We start from the raw sequence: 18,261 nt of genomic DNA on the forward strand, positions 1-18,261 counted from the left end.
TTTTAACCTGCCTTTTTAAGGGGAGCAGGAAGCTCTTTCTCCTCATCTCTCCAGTGAGAAAATTCTTGAAAATGTTATAAAATTGTTTTTCAAGTTAGCCAATTTTCTCAAGTCTCCCTGTAGGCAACTCCAGGGCAGAAGGAATCACAGAGTTCACTGGGAAAGTGAAAGAAAGTGCTATCTCTTTACTTAGGCCCAGTTTACAGAAGGAGAGCCCTGATGGGGAATCGTTTCCAGCTACCTTGAGAAAGCTGCACTTCAAGGGTGCTCTTTCTTCTTTAATATTTTTATTTATTTGTTTGGCTGCACTGGGTCTATGATGCAGCAGGCAAGATCTTTGACCTTCACTGCAGAACACTAAATCTTTAGTTGTGGCATGCAAACTCTTAGTTGCAGAATATGGGATCTAGTTCCCAGACTGGGGATTGAACCTGGGTCCCCTGCATTTGGGGCATGGAGTCTTAGCCACTGGACCACCAGGGAAGTCCTAAGGGTATACTTTCTCCCATGCATCATTCACAAAACCAGAAGCACAAGCGAGCACTTCACACATAACTCCTATGACTCAACTGTTAAAAACTTAATTATTGAGCAAGGCATTCTTTAGGGCAGGTAAGGAATGTGTTTGGTACTTTAAGGACAGTTACAGAACATCTCCAAGGAATAGTGAAATTGGTCCTTATGACAGAGGTAAATCTGGGTACAGGTTTTCTCTCATACTTACAGCTATTGTAACAATGATGTGGTCTGTAAAAGCTGTCAAGGTCACTTTCTGCCAGACCACTCTCTCTGGTGCATTGATACATTTGAAAATATATGCAAATGCCTCATTGGTATTGAGCACAAAAGAAGCACCCAGTTGAGCTGATTTGTATAATAACACCTTGTAGTTAGTTCCCTCCCCCATCCCTCCCCTTTAATCTGCATTCCTCTTGCCTTACTGTGGGGGAGGTGGCTAAGATAACTACCAGAGAATGGGACTTTTGGCAGGGTGGCTCGTGATGTTTACTTGTTGGTCATCACCAAAGTGGAAAAGAGGCCATTCTTGATAGCAAGCAAGTTTGGAACAGTATCACACTCTACTAATATACCCTCAGATAAGACTAACACAAGGCCTGCATCCAAAATAGAAGAGACACGGTGCTGGAGAGAAAAGAAAAATGGAAAGGAGAGAAGAGAATCAGCAAGAGGGAAATGTCCAAGCAATTCATTTTAAAAAGACTTTTGTTAAAGTTTAAGCCTGTCAGTAAGAACCCATCCATCTGCAAAGAGGCAGAGGCAAAACCATGGCCTCTCTGCAGTAACTTGTAATGGGCATTGCAAACACTTAAGCAAGTCTTCAATTTGATTGGGGCTATCTAAAAATCAGAGAAAGTATCTGCTGGTAACTCACGGACTTCTTTTTGCAAACAGCTGAGTAAACAGGAACACAGAAATTAAGTGTAAATAGTATCAACAATCAAACTGATGAATTTTGCTTCTGAAACTGATCATCAGACAATTCGATTATTCAAACAAGAATCATCCCATATGAACTACCGTCTGTATCTGGTGAAATAGTACAGGCCATGACCTGCTGGAATTCTGAAATTTAGAATGCTCTTTCATTGTAAACTAGGAGAAGAAGGTAGAGCCGACAGCTTGGGAAAAAAACAGTGTAACGGCTTTCAAAGCATAGCAATTTTTTTTTTTTTTGCACAGATACAGAAATATTAGCAGAGAAATACATGATTTAACATAAGTATACTTTTAATTGCCCCCAAATAAAGAATACTGAATCTTCAAAAATCAACCAAAGAGGAGTAAAGCAACGTTGTCTCCTATACTTACAGCTATTGTAACAACGGTGCGATCTGCAAAAGCTGTCATGACCACTTTCTGCAAAATGTTTTCCTGCCAAAAAATAAAAATAGAGTCTGAATTTTCTCTGGACTCCTTTCCGTTGCCAAAGTATTTTGTCCCCAAGAACAATGCTTCAACATGCCCAATCTCTTCTGAGAATTCTCACTCCTATCTTTTGCAGAAGGTCTAACAGGGAGCAGTGCCCAGCAGGGAGCTCAGGCTGGGTTCTGTAGTATCTTAAAAATGTAAAGAAAACTCGACTGATCAACTAGGAATGACTGATAGATTTAGTGCCAGGAAAATGAATGAGGAAAATGAAACCAAATGGGTGGGGAAATGCTCACTTAAGGTTATGCCACAAAAAGGATGTATTCAAAACTAATAAAACCCTAAAACAGTGTTAAGTTTGGGGTCAGAAAAGCAGAAAATAAAATACATGCCAAAAATTTGGATTTTGACCCATAAAAGTACATTCCTGGCAGGAGCTATTTTTATTCCCACCACAAACCATTGTTGTTGTTCAGTCGCCAAGTCACGTCTGACTATGCGACCCCATGAACTGCAGCATGCCAGGCTTCCTGTCCTTCACTATCTCCCTGAGTTTGCTCAAACTCATGTCTATTGAGTCAGTGATGCCATTCAACTATCTCATATTCTGTCGTCCCCTTCTCCTCTTGCCCTCCATCTTTCCCAGCATTGGGGTCTTTTCCAATGACTTGGCTCTTCACATCAGGTGGCCAAAATATTGGAGCTTCAGCGTCAGTCCTTCCAATGAATACTCAGCGATGATTTCCTTTAGGATTGACTGGTTTGATGTCCTTGCAGTCCAAGGGACTCTCAAGAGTTTCCTCTAGCACCACAGTTTGAAAACATTAATTCTTCAGTACTCAGCCTTCTTTATGGTCCAAATTGTTATTATATTTTAAAAGATATCAGGGGTAAAGATTCTTCCTCTCTCCTCAATAAAAAGGCTCAGTTACCAAAGTCTTTATGTGAAGTTGTTATTTCTTCCAATCACATGACTTATTGCCAATTAATTCATTCTTATTCTCCCCTTTTCTCTCTCTCTCGTTTCTGTTGAGGCAGTACTATCCTTATAATAACCCACAATGTTATAAGAACTTAGTAATTAAAACTAATTTTAATGTAGTTAGATTTAGCAAAATGGCTTCATTAGAAACAGCTTCATTGCTTTAAATTATCTTAACTTGGAGAAGATATATAACTTCGTATAGATACTTTAACTGATTGCGCTCTATGCTCGGTTGCTCGGTCTGATTCTTTGCGACGCTATGGGCTGTAGCCCACCAGCCTCCTTCTGTCCATGCGATTTTCCAGGCAAGAATACTGGAGTGGGTTGCCCTTTCCTCCTCCAGGGGATCTTCTCTACCCAGGGATCAAACCCATGTGTCTTTTGTCTCTTCATTGCAGGCGGATTCTTTACCACTGAGCCACCAGGGAAGCCCAGTTTAACTAATTAGTCTTACTTAATACAAAGAAAGGAAGCCTGGCGTGCTGCAGTTCATGGGATCACAAAGAGTTGGACACAACTTAGTGACTGAACCACGACAACAACAATACAAAGAAATGATGTCAAATTAACATCTCCATATATAATTGGCTCTTAATAATCTTGAAGCTGTTTCATTTTTCTGGATAGTTTTATTCACTCTAAAGTATACAGCAGGAAAAGAAATAAGGTTTTTTGTCCTTTCTGATGCCAAACTTTTAATATCAAGTTCACTTTTATAAGAACAACATTAATAGATAGCTCGTAACATTTGCAGTTCAATGTGACATTTTCCCCACTCAGTCACAACCTTCAAACAGATCCTTCTTGGACATATTTGATGTTTTTTTAAGATTTTAATTTTCATTTTATATTGGAGTACAGTTGATTTGTAACGTTGTGTTAGTTTCAAGTATACAGCTAAGTGATTCAGTTATATATATATACATATATCCATTCTTTTTCAGATTTTTTCCCTTTTTAGGTTGTTACAGAATACTGAATACAGTTCCCTGTGCTATACAGTAGGTCCTTTTTGATTATCTATTTTATATATAGTAGTGTGTATATGTTAATCCTAAACTCCTAATTTACCCCTCCCCTCATTTGACACTTTTAAATGATCTCTTTCAAAAGGCAAAGTTTCTGCCTTATTACCATCAATACATTGAGAGGGCCATTATTAATTCTAGCCAGTATTAATTTAGTGAATCCCTCTTCAAATTCCATTAGAAAATGATTGGTTTTGATTATCAATAGATTCTATTAAACAGTGATTTGCATACTTCATTTTAGAACTTCCATGGCAACACACCTGAATACTTGAATACAGGACAGCAGTCTCATCAACTGAGCCCTGGAATTCTACTCTCTTGAGGATTAATCAAAAAGTGATGGCAAGTTTATTTGATGCTTATTGGACAACAGGAGCTTCTTTAAAACAAGAGTCAAGCCTCCTTTATTGAAATTCTCAACGTGCTATACCACTAGTTGATCAAGGAGGTAGTTGAGAAGACACTGAAAACAATAGTCCTGAGGATATTCAGAACCCAGTCAGGAAAAATAAATTGTAATTTTTGCACGCATTTCTTCGACTCATCAGTTGAAAGCAGCTTAGATGATGCACTCACCGTGGCCATGTCGATGGAAGCCGTTGCTTCATCCATGATGAGAATACTGCTTTTGCGGACAAAGGCCCTGGCAAGGCAGAACAGCTGTCTCTGTCCAACGCTAAAATTCTCCCCACCTTCAGTGACAACTGCATCTAAATGGAAAAAAAAAAAAAAGCAAGGACTTCACTAAAGAAATGATATTAACACTTTCTTTAGGCAACATAGTGGAAAACACATGATGTCCTATAAAAACCTATTGATATCACTTTGTACTGGTGCAAGGATTTCATTTTGGAAAAAGCAAAGAGGAACTTTACTTGGGGAAAATGAAGATGATCCTGGGCCATCTTATGTTTGACAGTAGGTGGTAAATTGTCTCCTTATAGTAGGACATAAAATGCTGTTAAACATTTTAAAGACTGGAAGACCTTCAAGATGATTCAATTATCTGATGTAATTATCCAAGGCCCAGAGAAATGAAGTGACTTGCTCAAGATCATTCAGATAACTGGTAGCAGAGCTTAGTGAGAAACAGAATATTCTCAACTCCAATACCTATTCTCTTTCCATTATATCGTCCCCTTGGACTCTAAGCTCCAAGTCAGTAAGGACTTATTAATGAATCCCCAGTACTTATCAATGAACATCTGACATAGCACCTGAATAGAAAACCTTGTTGCGTGGATAAGTGAATTATGTCCTCATTATAGTTTCCTTTTTTTGGTTTTCAACCACATTTTATAAACTACTGCTGTGAGTTTAGCTTAAATTCTATTTCCAAGATGACCTATTTAATTAGGATTCACAGACATTGTAGTAGGGCTCCAAGGGGCAATTTCTATTGATTATTGTCTCACTGCTTCAAATTCTTATAATTCCTCATGCTTGGAGACTATGCATCTATTCTCCAAATTTTAATGTATATAATAAATAAAAAGGAAGCAGGGAATGATGAATGTTCTTCACTAGAACTGGTCTGAACCAGATCATTATCAAACCATTGAAGCAATCTTTATTAAGACAATGAGCATAAACAGCATTCAATTACAGAGCATAAATATAATTCCTTGTTGCTTACACTGTCCCATAATTCCCAAATACTATGCCCACAATTCAAAACAGGTACATTCAGGTCTCATATTAGTGAGGAGAACTATATAGATATAATTATCTTTCCAAGTACTAATGGGGGAAGGGCAGAGTCTGAAAATCACTAGGGGAAAAAGATCTACAAGCATTATCTCAAGTAGACTTTTCAATTTTTTAAGTGCTTGCTGGACTTTCCAGAGGAGACATCAAAAATTATTATGGGAAAGTTCATCCAGACCTCTGGAATTATTCCCATTGTCTGACACTGGCAAGGTCAGTAAAACTATCCTTAAAGACATGCTGTCTCCACTTTGTTGTGGATGTCTTTTTCTTTGGACTGAATTATAATCATAAAAGGTATTGTTTTTGAGTAGGCCCCACTTCCCAAATAAGCTAACAAATAAATATAATTTTATTCTGTAGGTTGATAAAAAAAAATTAGATGGCAACAATACAATTTGGCAACTACACATTAAGCATTAAAATTAGAATATCAACCATTATCTTTCAGATGCTTTCTTAAATGAGTTTAGATATTAAGGAAACAGAAGTCCAAAACTACAAATGTTCACTTTCATGAATGAAAGACTATATAATGAATTCTCCCTTGTTTCATTAATCATGTTTTTCTTTCGTTATTCATGTTGTTCTTTTGTTTTTGTCATCAATTATTTGCCAGAAATTATACTACATGGCAAATAGATGGGGAAAAAATGGAAACAGTGGCTGACTTTATTTTTGAGGGCTCCAAAATCACTGCAGATGGTGACTGTAGCCATGAAATTAAAAGACGCTTACTCCTTGGAAGGAAAGTTATGACCAACCTAGACAGCATATTAAAAAGCAGAGACATTACTTTGCCAACAAAGGTCCGTCTAGTCAAGGCTGTGGTTTTTCCAGTGGTCATGTATGGATGTGAGAGTTGGGCTATAAAGAAGCTGAGAGCTGAAGAATTGATGCTTTTCAACTGTGGTGTTGGAGAAGACTCTTGAGAGTCTCTTGGGGCTTTAAGGAGATCCAACCAGTCCATCCTAAAGGAGATCAGTCCTGGGTGTTCACTGGAAGGACTGATGTTGAAGCTGAAACTCCAATACTTTGGCCACCTGATGGGAAGAGCTGACTCATTTGAAAGGACCCTGATGCTGGGAAAGATTGAGGGCAGGAGGAGAAGGGGACGACAGAGGATGAGATGGTTGGATGGCATCACCGACTCAATGGACATGGGTTTGGGTGGACTCCGGGAGTTGGTGATGGACAGGGAGGCCTGGCATGCTGCGGTTCATGGGGTCATAAAGAATAAGACATGACTGAGTGACTGAACTGAACTGATGCTACCTCTGGGGCTGAATTCATATCAGGGATCTAGAAAGATTCCATATGCCATGGAGCAACTAAGCCCATGTGCCACAACTACTGAGTCTGTGCTCTAGAGCCTAGGAGCTGTGGCTACCGAAGTCCTCGTACCCTAAAGTCCATACTCCACAAGAAAAGCCACTGCAGTGAGAAGCTGGAGCACCACAACCGGAGAATAGCTCCCACTTGCCACAACTAGAGAAAAGACTATGCAGAAACAAAGACTCAGCACAGCCAAAAATAAACAAAAATAAATATAAGGAGCTTTAGTGCTAGAATTATGTGATTCTAGGATAAAATGTAGATATGTAGAATTCATTGCATATATAAAAAAATAAATGCATCATTTAGAAAATATACCTAGACCTCCTGGTAGGGATTTGACCATGTTCTTCAACTGAGCAATTTCAAGAGCTTCCCAGAGTCTGTCATCTGTGCATTTGCATTCTGGATCTAAATTAAATCTGTAGGAAAAAAAATCAGTTAGTGAATAAATTTTAAAAATGACTGTTTAATGTATGCTTGCTTATTGCTGTTCTTCCCGAAAGATGGAAATCCTATTTGTTTTGGCTCTTACTGTATGCCCAGAATCTACAACAGTGCTTAGGACAGAACAAGCATTCACTTCATGCTTTGTAGGTGAATGATCTGAATTTTATGAGTAATGGTTTTCTGATGACATAATTAGTAAGTTTAAATTAATGATATGATTTAATAAAATTCATTAAATTAGATTCATCCACTTTCATATTACATTTTTTGGAAAATCTCTAAGAAATATTTTAAAATTTATTTTATTTAAAAAAATGTTTTATTGCAGTATAGTTGCTTTACAGTGTTGTTAGATTCTGCAAAGTGAATCAATGATATGTATATGTATATATCCCTTCTTTTTCAGATTAACTTCCCATTTAGGTCACCACATAGAATTGAGTAGAGAAAATCATAATTCCAAAAGATACATGCACCCCAATGTTCACTGTAGGACTATTTACAATATCCAGAACATGGAAGCAATCTAAATGTCCATCAACAAAGAAATAGATAAAGAACATGTGGCACATATACACAATGGAATATTACTCAGCCATAAAAAGGAATGAAATTGTGTCATTTCCAGAGACAGTGATGGACCTAGAGACTTACACAGAGTAAGTCATATTTTGTTCAGTGTAACTTGAATAGTATCTAGCTAATCATTCCTACAGAACTAATGTTAAATACATAAATCTATATGGAAATATACAATGCTATTTCAGATGAGTTATGCTGTACAAACCACAGTAATAGTATTCATAATAAATATATTCAGAGATAGAGATTTCTATCAGATTGCTAAATAGTCTGGTACACCTAGAAGTTTTAACTGAAGTAATTTTACAACGTGGCTCAGATCATGAACTCCTTATTGCAAAATTCAGGCTTAAATTGAAGAAAGTCTTCTTGATAGCTCAGTTGGTTAAGAATCCGCCTGCAATGCAGGAGACTCCGGTTCGATTCCTGGGTCGGGAAGATCCACTAGAGAAGGGATAGGCTACCCACTTCAGTATGCTTGGGCTTCCGTTGTGGTTCAGCTGGTAAAGAATCCACCTGCAGTGCAAGAGACCTGGGTTCGATCCCTGGGTTGGGAAGATCCCCTGGAGGAGGCAAAGGCTACCCACTCCAGTATTCTGGCCTGGAGAATTCCATGGACTGTGTAGTCCATGGGGTCACAAAGAGTTGGACACAACTGAGCGACTTTCACTCACTTCACTCACTTCTTCAGGGAAAAATACTAGACCATTTAGGTATGACCTAAATCAAATCCCTTATGATTTTATAGTGCAGGTGACAAAGAGAATCAAGAGATTAGATCTGGTGGACAGAGTGCCTGAAGAACTATGGACAGAAGTTTGTAACACTGTGACCACATCACCCCCAAGAAACAAATGCAAGGCAAAATGGTTGTCTGAGGAGGCCTTACAGATAGCTGAGAAATGAAAATAAGTGAAAGGAAAAGAATAAAGGGGAAGATATACTTAACTGAATGCTGAGTTCCAAAGAACAGCAAGCAGAGATAAGGAAGCATTTTTAAGTGAATAATGCAAATAGAGGAAAACAATAGAATGGGAAAGACTGGAGATCTCTTCAAGAAAATTAGAGATACCAAGGGAACATTTCATGCAAAGATGGGCACAATAAAGGACAGAAACGGTATAGACCCAACAGAAGCAGAAGAGATTGAGAAAAGGTGGCAAGAATACACATAAGAACTTTATAAAAAAATTCTTAATGACTCAGATAACCACTAAGGTATGGTCACTCACCTAGAGCCAGACATCTTGGAGTGTGAAATTAAGTGGGCCTTAGGAAGTATTACTATGAACAAAGCTAGTGGAAGTGATGGAATTCCAGCTGAGCTATTTCAAGCCCTAAAAGACGATGCTATGCAAGTGCTGCACTTAATATGCCAGCAAATTTGGAAAACTCAGCAATGACCACAGGACTGGAAAAGGTCAGTTTTCATTTCAGTCCCAAAGAAAGGCAATGCCAAAGAATGTTCACACTTCTGTACAATTATGCTCATTTCACACGCCAGTAAGGTAACGCTCAAAATCCTTCAAGCTAGGCTTTGACAGTACATGAACTGAGAACTTCCAGACGTTCAAGCTGGATTTATAAAAGGCAGAGGAACCATAGATCAAATTGACAACATCCACTGGATTATAGAGAAAGCAAGGGAATTTGCGAAAAAAAATCTTTTTCTGCTTCATTGACTATGCTAAAACCTTTGACTGTGTGGATCACAACAAACTGTGGAAAAATTCTTAAAAAGATAGGAATACCAGACTACTTTACCTGCCTCCTGAGAAACCTGTATGCAGGTCAAGAAACAACAGGTAGAACCAGACATGGAACAATGGACTTGTTCAAAACTGAGAAAGGTGTACGTCAAGGCTGTATATTGTCATTCTACTTATTTAACTGACATGCAGAGTACATCCTGCAAAATGCTGGGCTGGATGAATCACAAGCTGGAATCAAGACTATTGGGAAAAATGTCAACAATGTCAGATGTGCAGATGATACCACCCTTATGGCAGAAAGTGAAAAGGAACTAAAGAGCATCTTAATCACGGTAAAAGAGGAAAATGAAAAAGCTTGCTTAAATCTCAACATTCAAAAAACTAAGATTAAAGCATCTGATCCCATCATTTTATGTCAAATAGATGGGGAGACAGTGGCAGATTTTATTTTCTTGGGCTCCAAAAATCACTGCAGATGGTGACTGCAGCCATGAAATTAAAAGACATCTGCTTTTTGGAAGGAAAGCTATGACAAACCTAGACAGCATATTAAAAAGCAGAGATATCACTTTGCAAATAAAGTCAAAGCTATAGTTTTTTCCAGTAGTCATGTATAGATGTGAAAGTTGGGCCATAAAGAAAGCTGAGTGCTGAAGAACTGATGCTTTTGAATTGTGGTGCTAGAGAAGACACTTGAGAGTCCTTTGGACTGCAAGGAACTCAAACCAGGCAATCTTAAAAGAAATCAACCCTGAATATTCATTGGAAGGACTGATGCTGAAGCGCCAATACTTTGGTCACCTGATGTGAAGAACTGACTCAGTGGAAAAGACCCTGATGCTGGAAAGATTGCAGGCAAAAGGAGAAGAGGGTGGCAGAGGATGAAATAGTTGGATGGCGTCACTGACTCAATGCACTAGAATTTGAGAAAACTCTGGGAGACAGTGGAGGACAAAGGAGCTTGGAGTGTTACAGTCCATGGGGTCACAAAGAGTCGGACAGAATTTAGCAACTAAATAACAACAACTTTACAATTAAATATTGAACAATCTTACATACATTTTCTCTTTGAGACAAGGCATATTCAGTAAAAGGTGACAAACATTTTGCAATGAAATAGATGAAGCAGGGGAACAAGAGAGAAAAGAGACTGGATGGAATAACAGACATGATCTAATGGACAGTAACAGTGAACTCTAGAGTCAGACAAAGTTTATTCGGAATGGCAGTTCTACCACCAAGTAAGTGTGTGAACTTGGCTGAGCCACAGCTTCTCTGAGATTGAAAATCCTCATCTGTAAAATGGGGACAATAATATAAACCCTTGAGCAGCACTGTGAGGACTCAGCCAAGAGCAGATGCCTCCATTCTCTTTCTCTCTTTTCTTTCTTGAGAAACAGCAAGCCAGGCATGGGGAAGAATGTGGCAGCTTCTTCAGAGCAATTTTGGTGGAAAGAAAAATTGTGAGGGGTGGAAGAGAAGCAAGGTATTTACCAAACTTAGTATCTGTTGAGCCCAAGCCAGACACACAAGAGACAGGCAGCACATCTGTAGGGTGGACACCTCAGCAATGTCTGCCAAGAATCACCGTCCCCAGGTACAGAGGGAAGGGTGGTGTTTGTGGAGTTGAACAGAAGAGATGAACTTTGGGGGGGACACAAAAGATGGGCATGAGTTTGCGCAAACTCCAGGAGATGGTGATCGACAGGGAAGCCTAGCATGCAGCAGTCCATGGGGTCACAAAGAGTCAGACATGACTGAACGACTGAGCAACATCAACAAAGGGTGGGGTTCTTTAGATTAATTCAGCCATTCTAAGTGCCTCAATCCAAACGGTGGGACAGAACATCTGACCTCATCATCCTGGTGACGACCTTTCACACCTACCTGAAAAGCAACTCTGAGTAAAACCCTCCTATGAGCCAAAGGGTAAATACTGAGGCACATGAGTTTCTGTTGAATACATGACCTACCGAATAGAACCGCTGAAGAGTATGGGATCCTGCAGAATGATTGAAAGCCTAGAACGTAGTGTGTGCAGTGGCAGTTTGGAAATGTCTATCCCATCAATGACAATCTTTCCTGTTAAAGAAAAACAAAAATGGCAGGCCTGTAATAAAACCACAAGTAAAATAATATTTGTTTACCAATTGGAAGTGCTTTCCTAGTTCAGGATTGAAATTCAGAAGATGATGCTTTCCATGTAAGTCTTAAAAACATCATGATATGTCTCTAAGAAAAACAGGCATTTTGGTGATGTTTTCTTTTTTTTCTCTCTTTTACTTTCTTTCTTTATTCTCTTTCTTTCTTTTATTTTCTCCTAAAGGGATTTCTACTTTTTACTGTTTACATGGTTCATACGAACCAAAGGTACTCTTTTCCCTAAGTGGTCTTCTTTACAGTATTCCTTTATACTGTTCCCAGCTTTATTTTGTTTCATAGGACGTTCTATTATACACATTTATTGATCTTTTTGGGGCTTCCCTGGTAGCTCAGTTGGTAAAGAATCTGCCTGCAATGCAGGAGACCCAGGTTCAATCCCTGGATCAGGAAGATCCCCTGGAGAAGGAAATGGCAACCCACTCCAGCATTCTTGTCTGGAAAATCCCCTGGACAGAGGAGCCTGGCAGGCTACAGTCCATGGGGTTGCAAAGAGCTGGACATGACTTAGCAACTAAACCACCACCACAGATCTTTTTAATCGTGTGGCTCAGACAGTAAAGAATCCACCTGTAATGCAGGAGACCTGGGTTCGATCCCTGGGTTAGGAAGATCCACTGGAGGAGGGCATGGCAACCCACTCCAGTATTCTTGCCTGGAAAATCCCCATGGACAGAGGAGCCTGGCAGGCTACAGTCCATGAGGTCACAAAGAGTCGGACACAACTGAGTGACTAAGCATAGCACTCTCCCCAAACTAGAATATCAGGTTATTGAAGATGGGTATTTTTGTCTGTCTTATTCACTCATTTATTTACTTATATATTTCAAAAATATTTTTACTTTGTAGTGGGGGATAGCTAATTAACAGTATTGTGTTATATTTATTTATTTTTAATATTTGTTTTCATTTATTTTTTGGCCACACCAAGTGACATTCAGGATCTCAGTTTCCTGACTAGGGACGGAATCTGTGCCCTCTGTAATGGAAGCTCAGATGCTTAACCACTGGACTGTCCATGTTAGTCACTCAGTCATGTCCAACTCTTTGCAACTCTTTGCAGGAGGCCTGCCAGCCTCCTCTGTCCATGGAATTCTCCAGGCAAGAATACAAGAGTGGGTTGCTATTCCCTTCTCCAGGGGATCTTCCTGATCCAGGGATTGAACCTGGGTCTCCTGCATTGCAGGCAGATTCTTTACCATCTGAGCCACCAGGGAAGCCCCAAGAAGAAAGGCTTCCCTGACCAGGAAACAAACCTGAGCCACAATGGTGAGGACGTTTATTTCTAACCACTAGACCACCATCAGAGAAGTCTCTTTGCTCATTTATTGATTGAGGAGTAGTACAGTATAGTACAAGTAAGAAAGTAAATTCTATCGTAAATTCTATAGGCATCAACTCTTAGTAAATTTCACTGTACATGAACTTGTGCAATCTTGATGACTTTTCCTTACCTTGATTGATTGATTTTATGATCTTGTTTTGTGCAAAGATAATATTGCTCTATGAGATAAGCATGCTAAGAGAAGGATGGCAATTAGAGTTCCTTTTCTGCTGGATTTAGATTCAAGAGCAGGTAAGGTGATTAGCTTAAACTTTCTTCTGGGTATAATATATTATCTATTAAAATCTCAATTGCCTAATGGTATTAAAAAGATAATCAGTCATCATAGTCCTCTTGGGGGCTGAAATGATGTTTCTGAACTCATGAGACTATGGCTAATCTAATATGTTCCATCATAATGACAGTTTTTTAATGAAAAGTTTCAATCAATTGTCTTGGATCCTGTAATTGGCTTATAATGCAAATCCCACAGAAAATCCTTAAAGGATCTGTGTATCATTACCAGCCATGGAAAGAGCGAGCTGCTCATCTAGAGGTGGATAGCTATCTCTTTGCTAAATCTAAGTCCCAAACCCTGCAATGACCACAGTTCAACTTCATTGTTCATAAACTGACCTCTTTATTTCACTGAGTTGTTGTGTAGATTAAATAATGTAACCTGTCAAGTACAATAAAAGTGTGAAGTACTATCACTATTATCACAATGATTAGAGATAATAATATTTAAGCAATTATTGACTTGATGGCTCCCCTTTCAGTCAAGATGGCATATATGCTGGCCTATTTATAGGTCACTTAATAGACTAAATAATGTGACATATTTTTTCTAAAACAAATATTAGATTACTTCCATGTATGATACTATTAATAATTTTGCAGATGAGTAAATATTTTTGTATATTGTCAACATGTCCTTGGCACTTTATTAGCAATGGTCACCTCCTCCCAAAACATCCAACATCATTAAACCATGTTATTAAGAAGATGATAATAAGAGTCATGCACTAAAATTAAAATTCAGATTATTTATCTCCTTTTTTTCCTTTAATGGAAAGAAATGTGCTTTTAGTTTGCAGGAAACTAGACAGCCTTTTTCTCTCTTCCTTCTTGAAATGCCACTTCCATCTGCTGTTCTTCATAATGAGTGGCCTTGTTTTCATTTTACTAATTTAACAAAATTCTTTAACAATAATTTCTAGAGCTGAGTTTAGGGCTAATTATTTTATTTCTCCAGTTCCTTTTTTTTTTCTTTACTCCTAAACTGTTTATCTGGGATGTGTGCATGCTCACTTGTGTCCAACTCTTTGTAATCATGCAGACTACAGCCTGCCAAGCTCCTCTGTCCATGGGATTCTCCAGGCAAAAATACTGGAGTGGGTTGCCATTTCCTCCTCCAGGGGATCAGGGATCAAACCCATGTCTCCTGCATCTCCTTGCATTGGCAGGAAGATTCTTGGCCACTGAGCCACCCAGGAAGCCTATTTATCTGGAATACCTGCCTCAAATCATGGACTGTAGGACACAATAGTAGTTATAGCAGTAGTAATGTGTGCTCAGTCATGACAGACTCTTTGTAACCCCACAGACTGTAGCCCACCAGGTTCCTCTGTCCATGGGTTTCTCCAGGCAAGAATACTGAAGTCATTCTAAATATATTTTTATAATATATATAATTATATATAATAATAAATATGTAAATATATTTAGAAATATATAACTTTATATATAAATAATATAATAAATAAATAAAATAATAAATATATTATTGCAGGACTAGGTAAGTAGATGCAGGAGATGTGCCTTTTTTTTTAAAGGGAGAGTATCACATGGCTAATGAAAAAGTTTAGTTAGTAACTCACCATCAAATATATCCACCATTCTGAAGAAAGCCAGAGATAATGATGACTTCCCACTGCCAGTGCGACCACATATGCCCACCTAAGAAAGCAACTGTCACTTAGACAGAAGAGGACTCAGACAAAATAAAAAAGTAGGCAAAGCATTCTTAACTTAGATAAGACACCATGATAAAACTGCAACTCTATTTAAACAGTTACATTAAAATTGTCATTCTCTTCTCAGGTCTCCCTTCCGAGTTATCATTATTAAGATAACACAGGGTCTTCAAATCTTCAATGATTCCACTAGGACTCTTTTTTAATTCTATATGGTTGTATTTTTTTACCTCTGTGGCTTCATTTTTCCATTTAGTATATCATTGACCTAATAAACAAGTACTCCACTTTGTCTCAGAAGTGATGATTTTATTATGTAACAAAAAGTAAAATGAGCCCATTTTTCTGCACACTTGCTCTTTTTACAATAACTAAAATAAATCATTGTGGGGCCAGAGCTAGTAAAAACACAAAGGTTCTCAAGGGGACATCTGGAATGGGCATGAGCCAAAAGCTAGAAATTTTGAAAAACATGCCTATTGTTCACTTTTCTAATCTTCATGGGAGATGAATGAATGGCAATACAGTTTAGAGAATGTATACTTTATCTGGATCCACTCTCTCCCTTTTCTCTTTTATGCACATAATTTGACCTATAAAGTGTAAGGAATATAATGGGAGCCCAGTGAGAAGATCCTTGGCTGGCACGTCTAAGGAGCTCAAGTGGTAATGGGATGGTTCCATCTGAGGTTCTGTATGAATTAAATCAAATGACAGTAAACTCCATACCTTCTGCCCAGGTTTGATGTAAGCCTTTACATGCTTAAGAACAGGCTTTAGGTTATTTTCATATCTGACACACAGATCATGAATCTTGATCTCCCCCTCCTGAGGCCAATGTTCTGGAACTTGAGAAGGATCTGAAGGATGGAGATGGAGTAGAAGAAGAGACAGAGACAGAGAGACACAGAAAGAGGTAGAAAGAAAAGCACACATACTTATATACATTTATACATACACACGTAATAATTGTTTTCTAAATTTAAGGTCATGCTAAGCCTACTTCTGGGTTTAAAATTTCTTTAATTAAAAGATTCTATTTATTTATTTGGATTTTGGCTGCATTGCCTGGCTTGCAAGATCTTAGTTCCCCAAACAGGGATTGAACCCTGGCCCTTGGCAGTGAGAGCATTGAGCCCTAACCACTGGCCCACTAGGGAATTCCCATACGGGTTTTTTTTTTTTTTCTTTTAATTAACATTACATTCAGAGTAAAGGTCTCTTGATTAAGAACTTTAAAAATAGTTTTTGTGTGTTTGTTTTGGAGCATTAACGGGCATCACGCCTCTCAGCACGCTATTGCTCAATTCTATTCCCACTGGTTCATCTGTCAATGAATCCATTTGTTCAGTCAGCTAGCCCTCAAACATTTGAGTGATTCAGATGTGAGAGGGGTTATGCAGGGAGCTGAGAGGGAAGACATGCCTCAAGGTGATCAGTGTGTTCCAGGCGACCGCATGCAAGTGAGTTAGCGCCTATAGGACTGCATGCAGAATCCCATGACGGAGGCTGAGCCAAGATGCTCTGGGAGCAGAGATGGTGGCAGCCCAGGAGTTCCAGCAGGGTTTCAAGAGGAGATGGTGCCTGAGATGAATCTTAAAGGATAAGAGGTGGGGAAATTTGTTTCATATATGTATATATGTATGTATATCTATGTATACATACATATATATATATGTAGAGAGAGAGAGAGAGAGAGAGAGGAACAAAGATAAAAAGAAAGCATAGCATGTTGATATGGCCAGAGTGAAAGGTATGTAGGTGGATGATGAAAGATGGGACTAGATAGGTGAGGAAGGATTGACTAATGAATGGTTGCATGTCCTTGAAGAGCTGAAGAGGTATTGAAGGGTTTAGACAACAGAATGCATATTAAGCATGAGATTTGCAGTTAAGGAAGATTATTCTGCCCTCAGGATTGAATTTCCTGCCGGTTTTATTCTAGTAAGGCTAAGAGTCTTGGTTATTTTAAGACCTAAACTCCTTGGCTTCTAAATTAATAAGCTCTTGAGAAAAAGAATACAACAGTTCATAGTTGAGGTTGGTAATTAATATAATAAAGTTCAAATATCTTTATGCCATTGCATGTGTGCTTAGTCGTGACTGACTCTGTGACCCCATGGACTGCAGCTCGTTAGGCTCCTCTGTCCATGGGATTTTCCAGGCAAGAATACTGGAGTGGGTTGCCAGTTCCTTCTGAAGGGAATCTTCCCGACCCAAGGATTGAACCCAAGCCTCCAAGAGGCTTCTGCATTGGCAGGCGGATTCTTTACCACTATGCCACCTGGGAAGCAAGTGTCTTTATAATTTCTCTCTAAATATTACTAAGTAAATCTATTTGGACTCTGGTTGTATCTAAGATTTTTTCAGGCCTAAATAATTACATCTTTTCAGATGCAGTTGGATCTTATCAGGCAAAGTCAAGATGAGAGAGGATTCTCTGGCTATTGAAATGGAAAACAAAAGCAAAAATGACAATGTGCCTGACACACAACTAATATTCTTAAGTAACTATTTAGGTGAAACACCATAATATTCAGAACAATACCCATGGTGCCTTCATAGTTCTCAGACTCCATAGTCAGGAAGCTGTTCACTTTCTTCACTGCGCCCATCTGGACCTCCACATCGGCCAAGTTCCTCACAACCCAATTCAAATAATTGGTTATCTGTGTCAGGTGACAAAAACAATGAGCATATAGCAAATAAAGTAACAGTTTTTGTGAACACTGGATATCAGGGCATAGGATGACTGGGACTGTTCACGTGGGTACAGTTCATAAACGCTACAGGGTATCAGAGATCAGAGAGGATGTCATGGGCCAACGTTGGCAAAGTAGGTATCTGCTCTTCTTCAATGGTCCTCTAACGTCATTGATTTGTGCACTGTCCTGACTTCCTTGCCCAGTGGATAGTTGTATGCTTCCACTTACCTCATGTATATTCACATGGGAGTTGAAGTGAAAGTGAAGTGAAAGTCAGTCGTATCCAGCTCTTTGTGACCCCATGGACTGTACAATCCATAGAGTTCTCTAGGCCAGAATACTGGAGTGGGTAGCCTTTCCCTTCTCCAGGGGCTCTTCCCAACCCAGGGATTGAACCCAGGTCT

General features: G+C 38.9%; 1 protein-coding gene and 1 long non-coding RNA gene across 8 annotated transcripts in view; one reads left to right on the top strand and one right to left on the bottom strand.

Annotated features, from left to right (window-relative positions):
• Positions 1-18,261, top strand: part of LOC122423264 — a 115,017-nt gene that overhangs the window by 23,844 nt on the left and 72,912 nt on the right. The window lies entirely within an intron of this gene.
• Positions 1-18,261, bottom strand: part of ABCC9 (ATP binding cassette subfamily C member 9) — a 149,119-nt gene that overhangs the window by 6,444 nt on the left and 124,414 nt on the right. For 5 of the 7 annotated variants that reach the window (XM_043440109.1, XM_043440112.1, XM_043440111.1 and 2 more), the window contains 7 exons: positions 17,701-17,821; positions 15,882-16,012; positions 15,057-15,135; positions 11,666-11,774; positions 7,267-7,370; positions 4,483-4,616; positions 1,831-1,893 (listed from right to left, as the gene is read on the bottom strand). In XM_043440109.1, the coding sequence (XP_043296044.1) occupies positions 1,831-1,893; positions 4,483-4,616; positions 7,267-7,370; positions 11,666-11,774; positions 15,057-15,135; positions 15,882-16,012; positions 17,701-17,821 (741 nt within the window). Of the gene's footprint in view, positions 1-968; positions 1,144-1,830; positions 1,894-4,482; positions 4,617-7,266; positions 7,371-11,665; positions 11,775-15,056; positions 15,136-15,881; positions 16,013-17,700; positions 17,822-18,261 lie in introns of those variants that run through there. The other 2 variants (XM_043440114.1, XM_043440110.1) reach the window with 1 other exon arrangement.

Source organism: Cervus canadensis, chromosome 21 (genome assembly GCF_019320065.1).
Source record: "Cervus canadensis isolate Bull #8, Minnesota chromosome 21, ASM1932006v1, whole genome shotgun sequence".
Classification (NCBI taxonomy): Eukaryota; Metazoa; Chordata; class Mammalia; order Artiodactyla; family Cervidae; genus Cervus; species Cervus canadensis.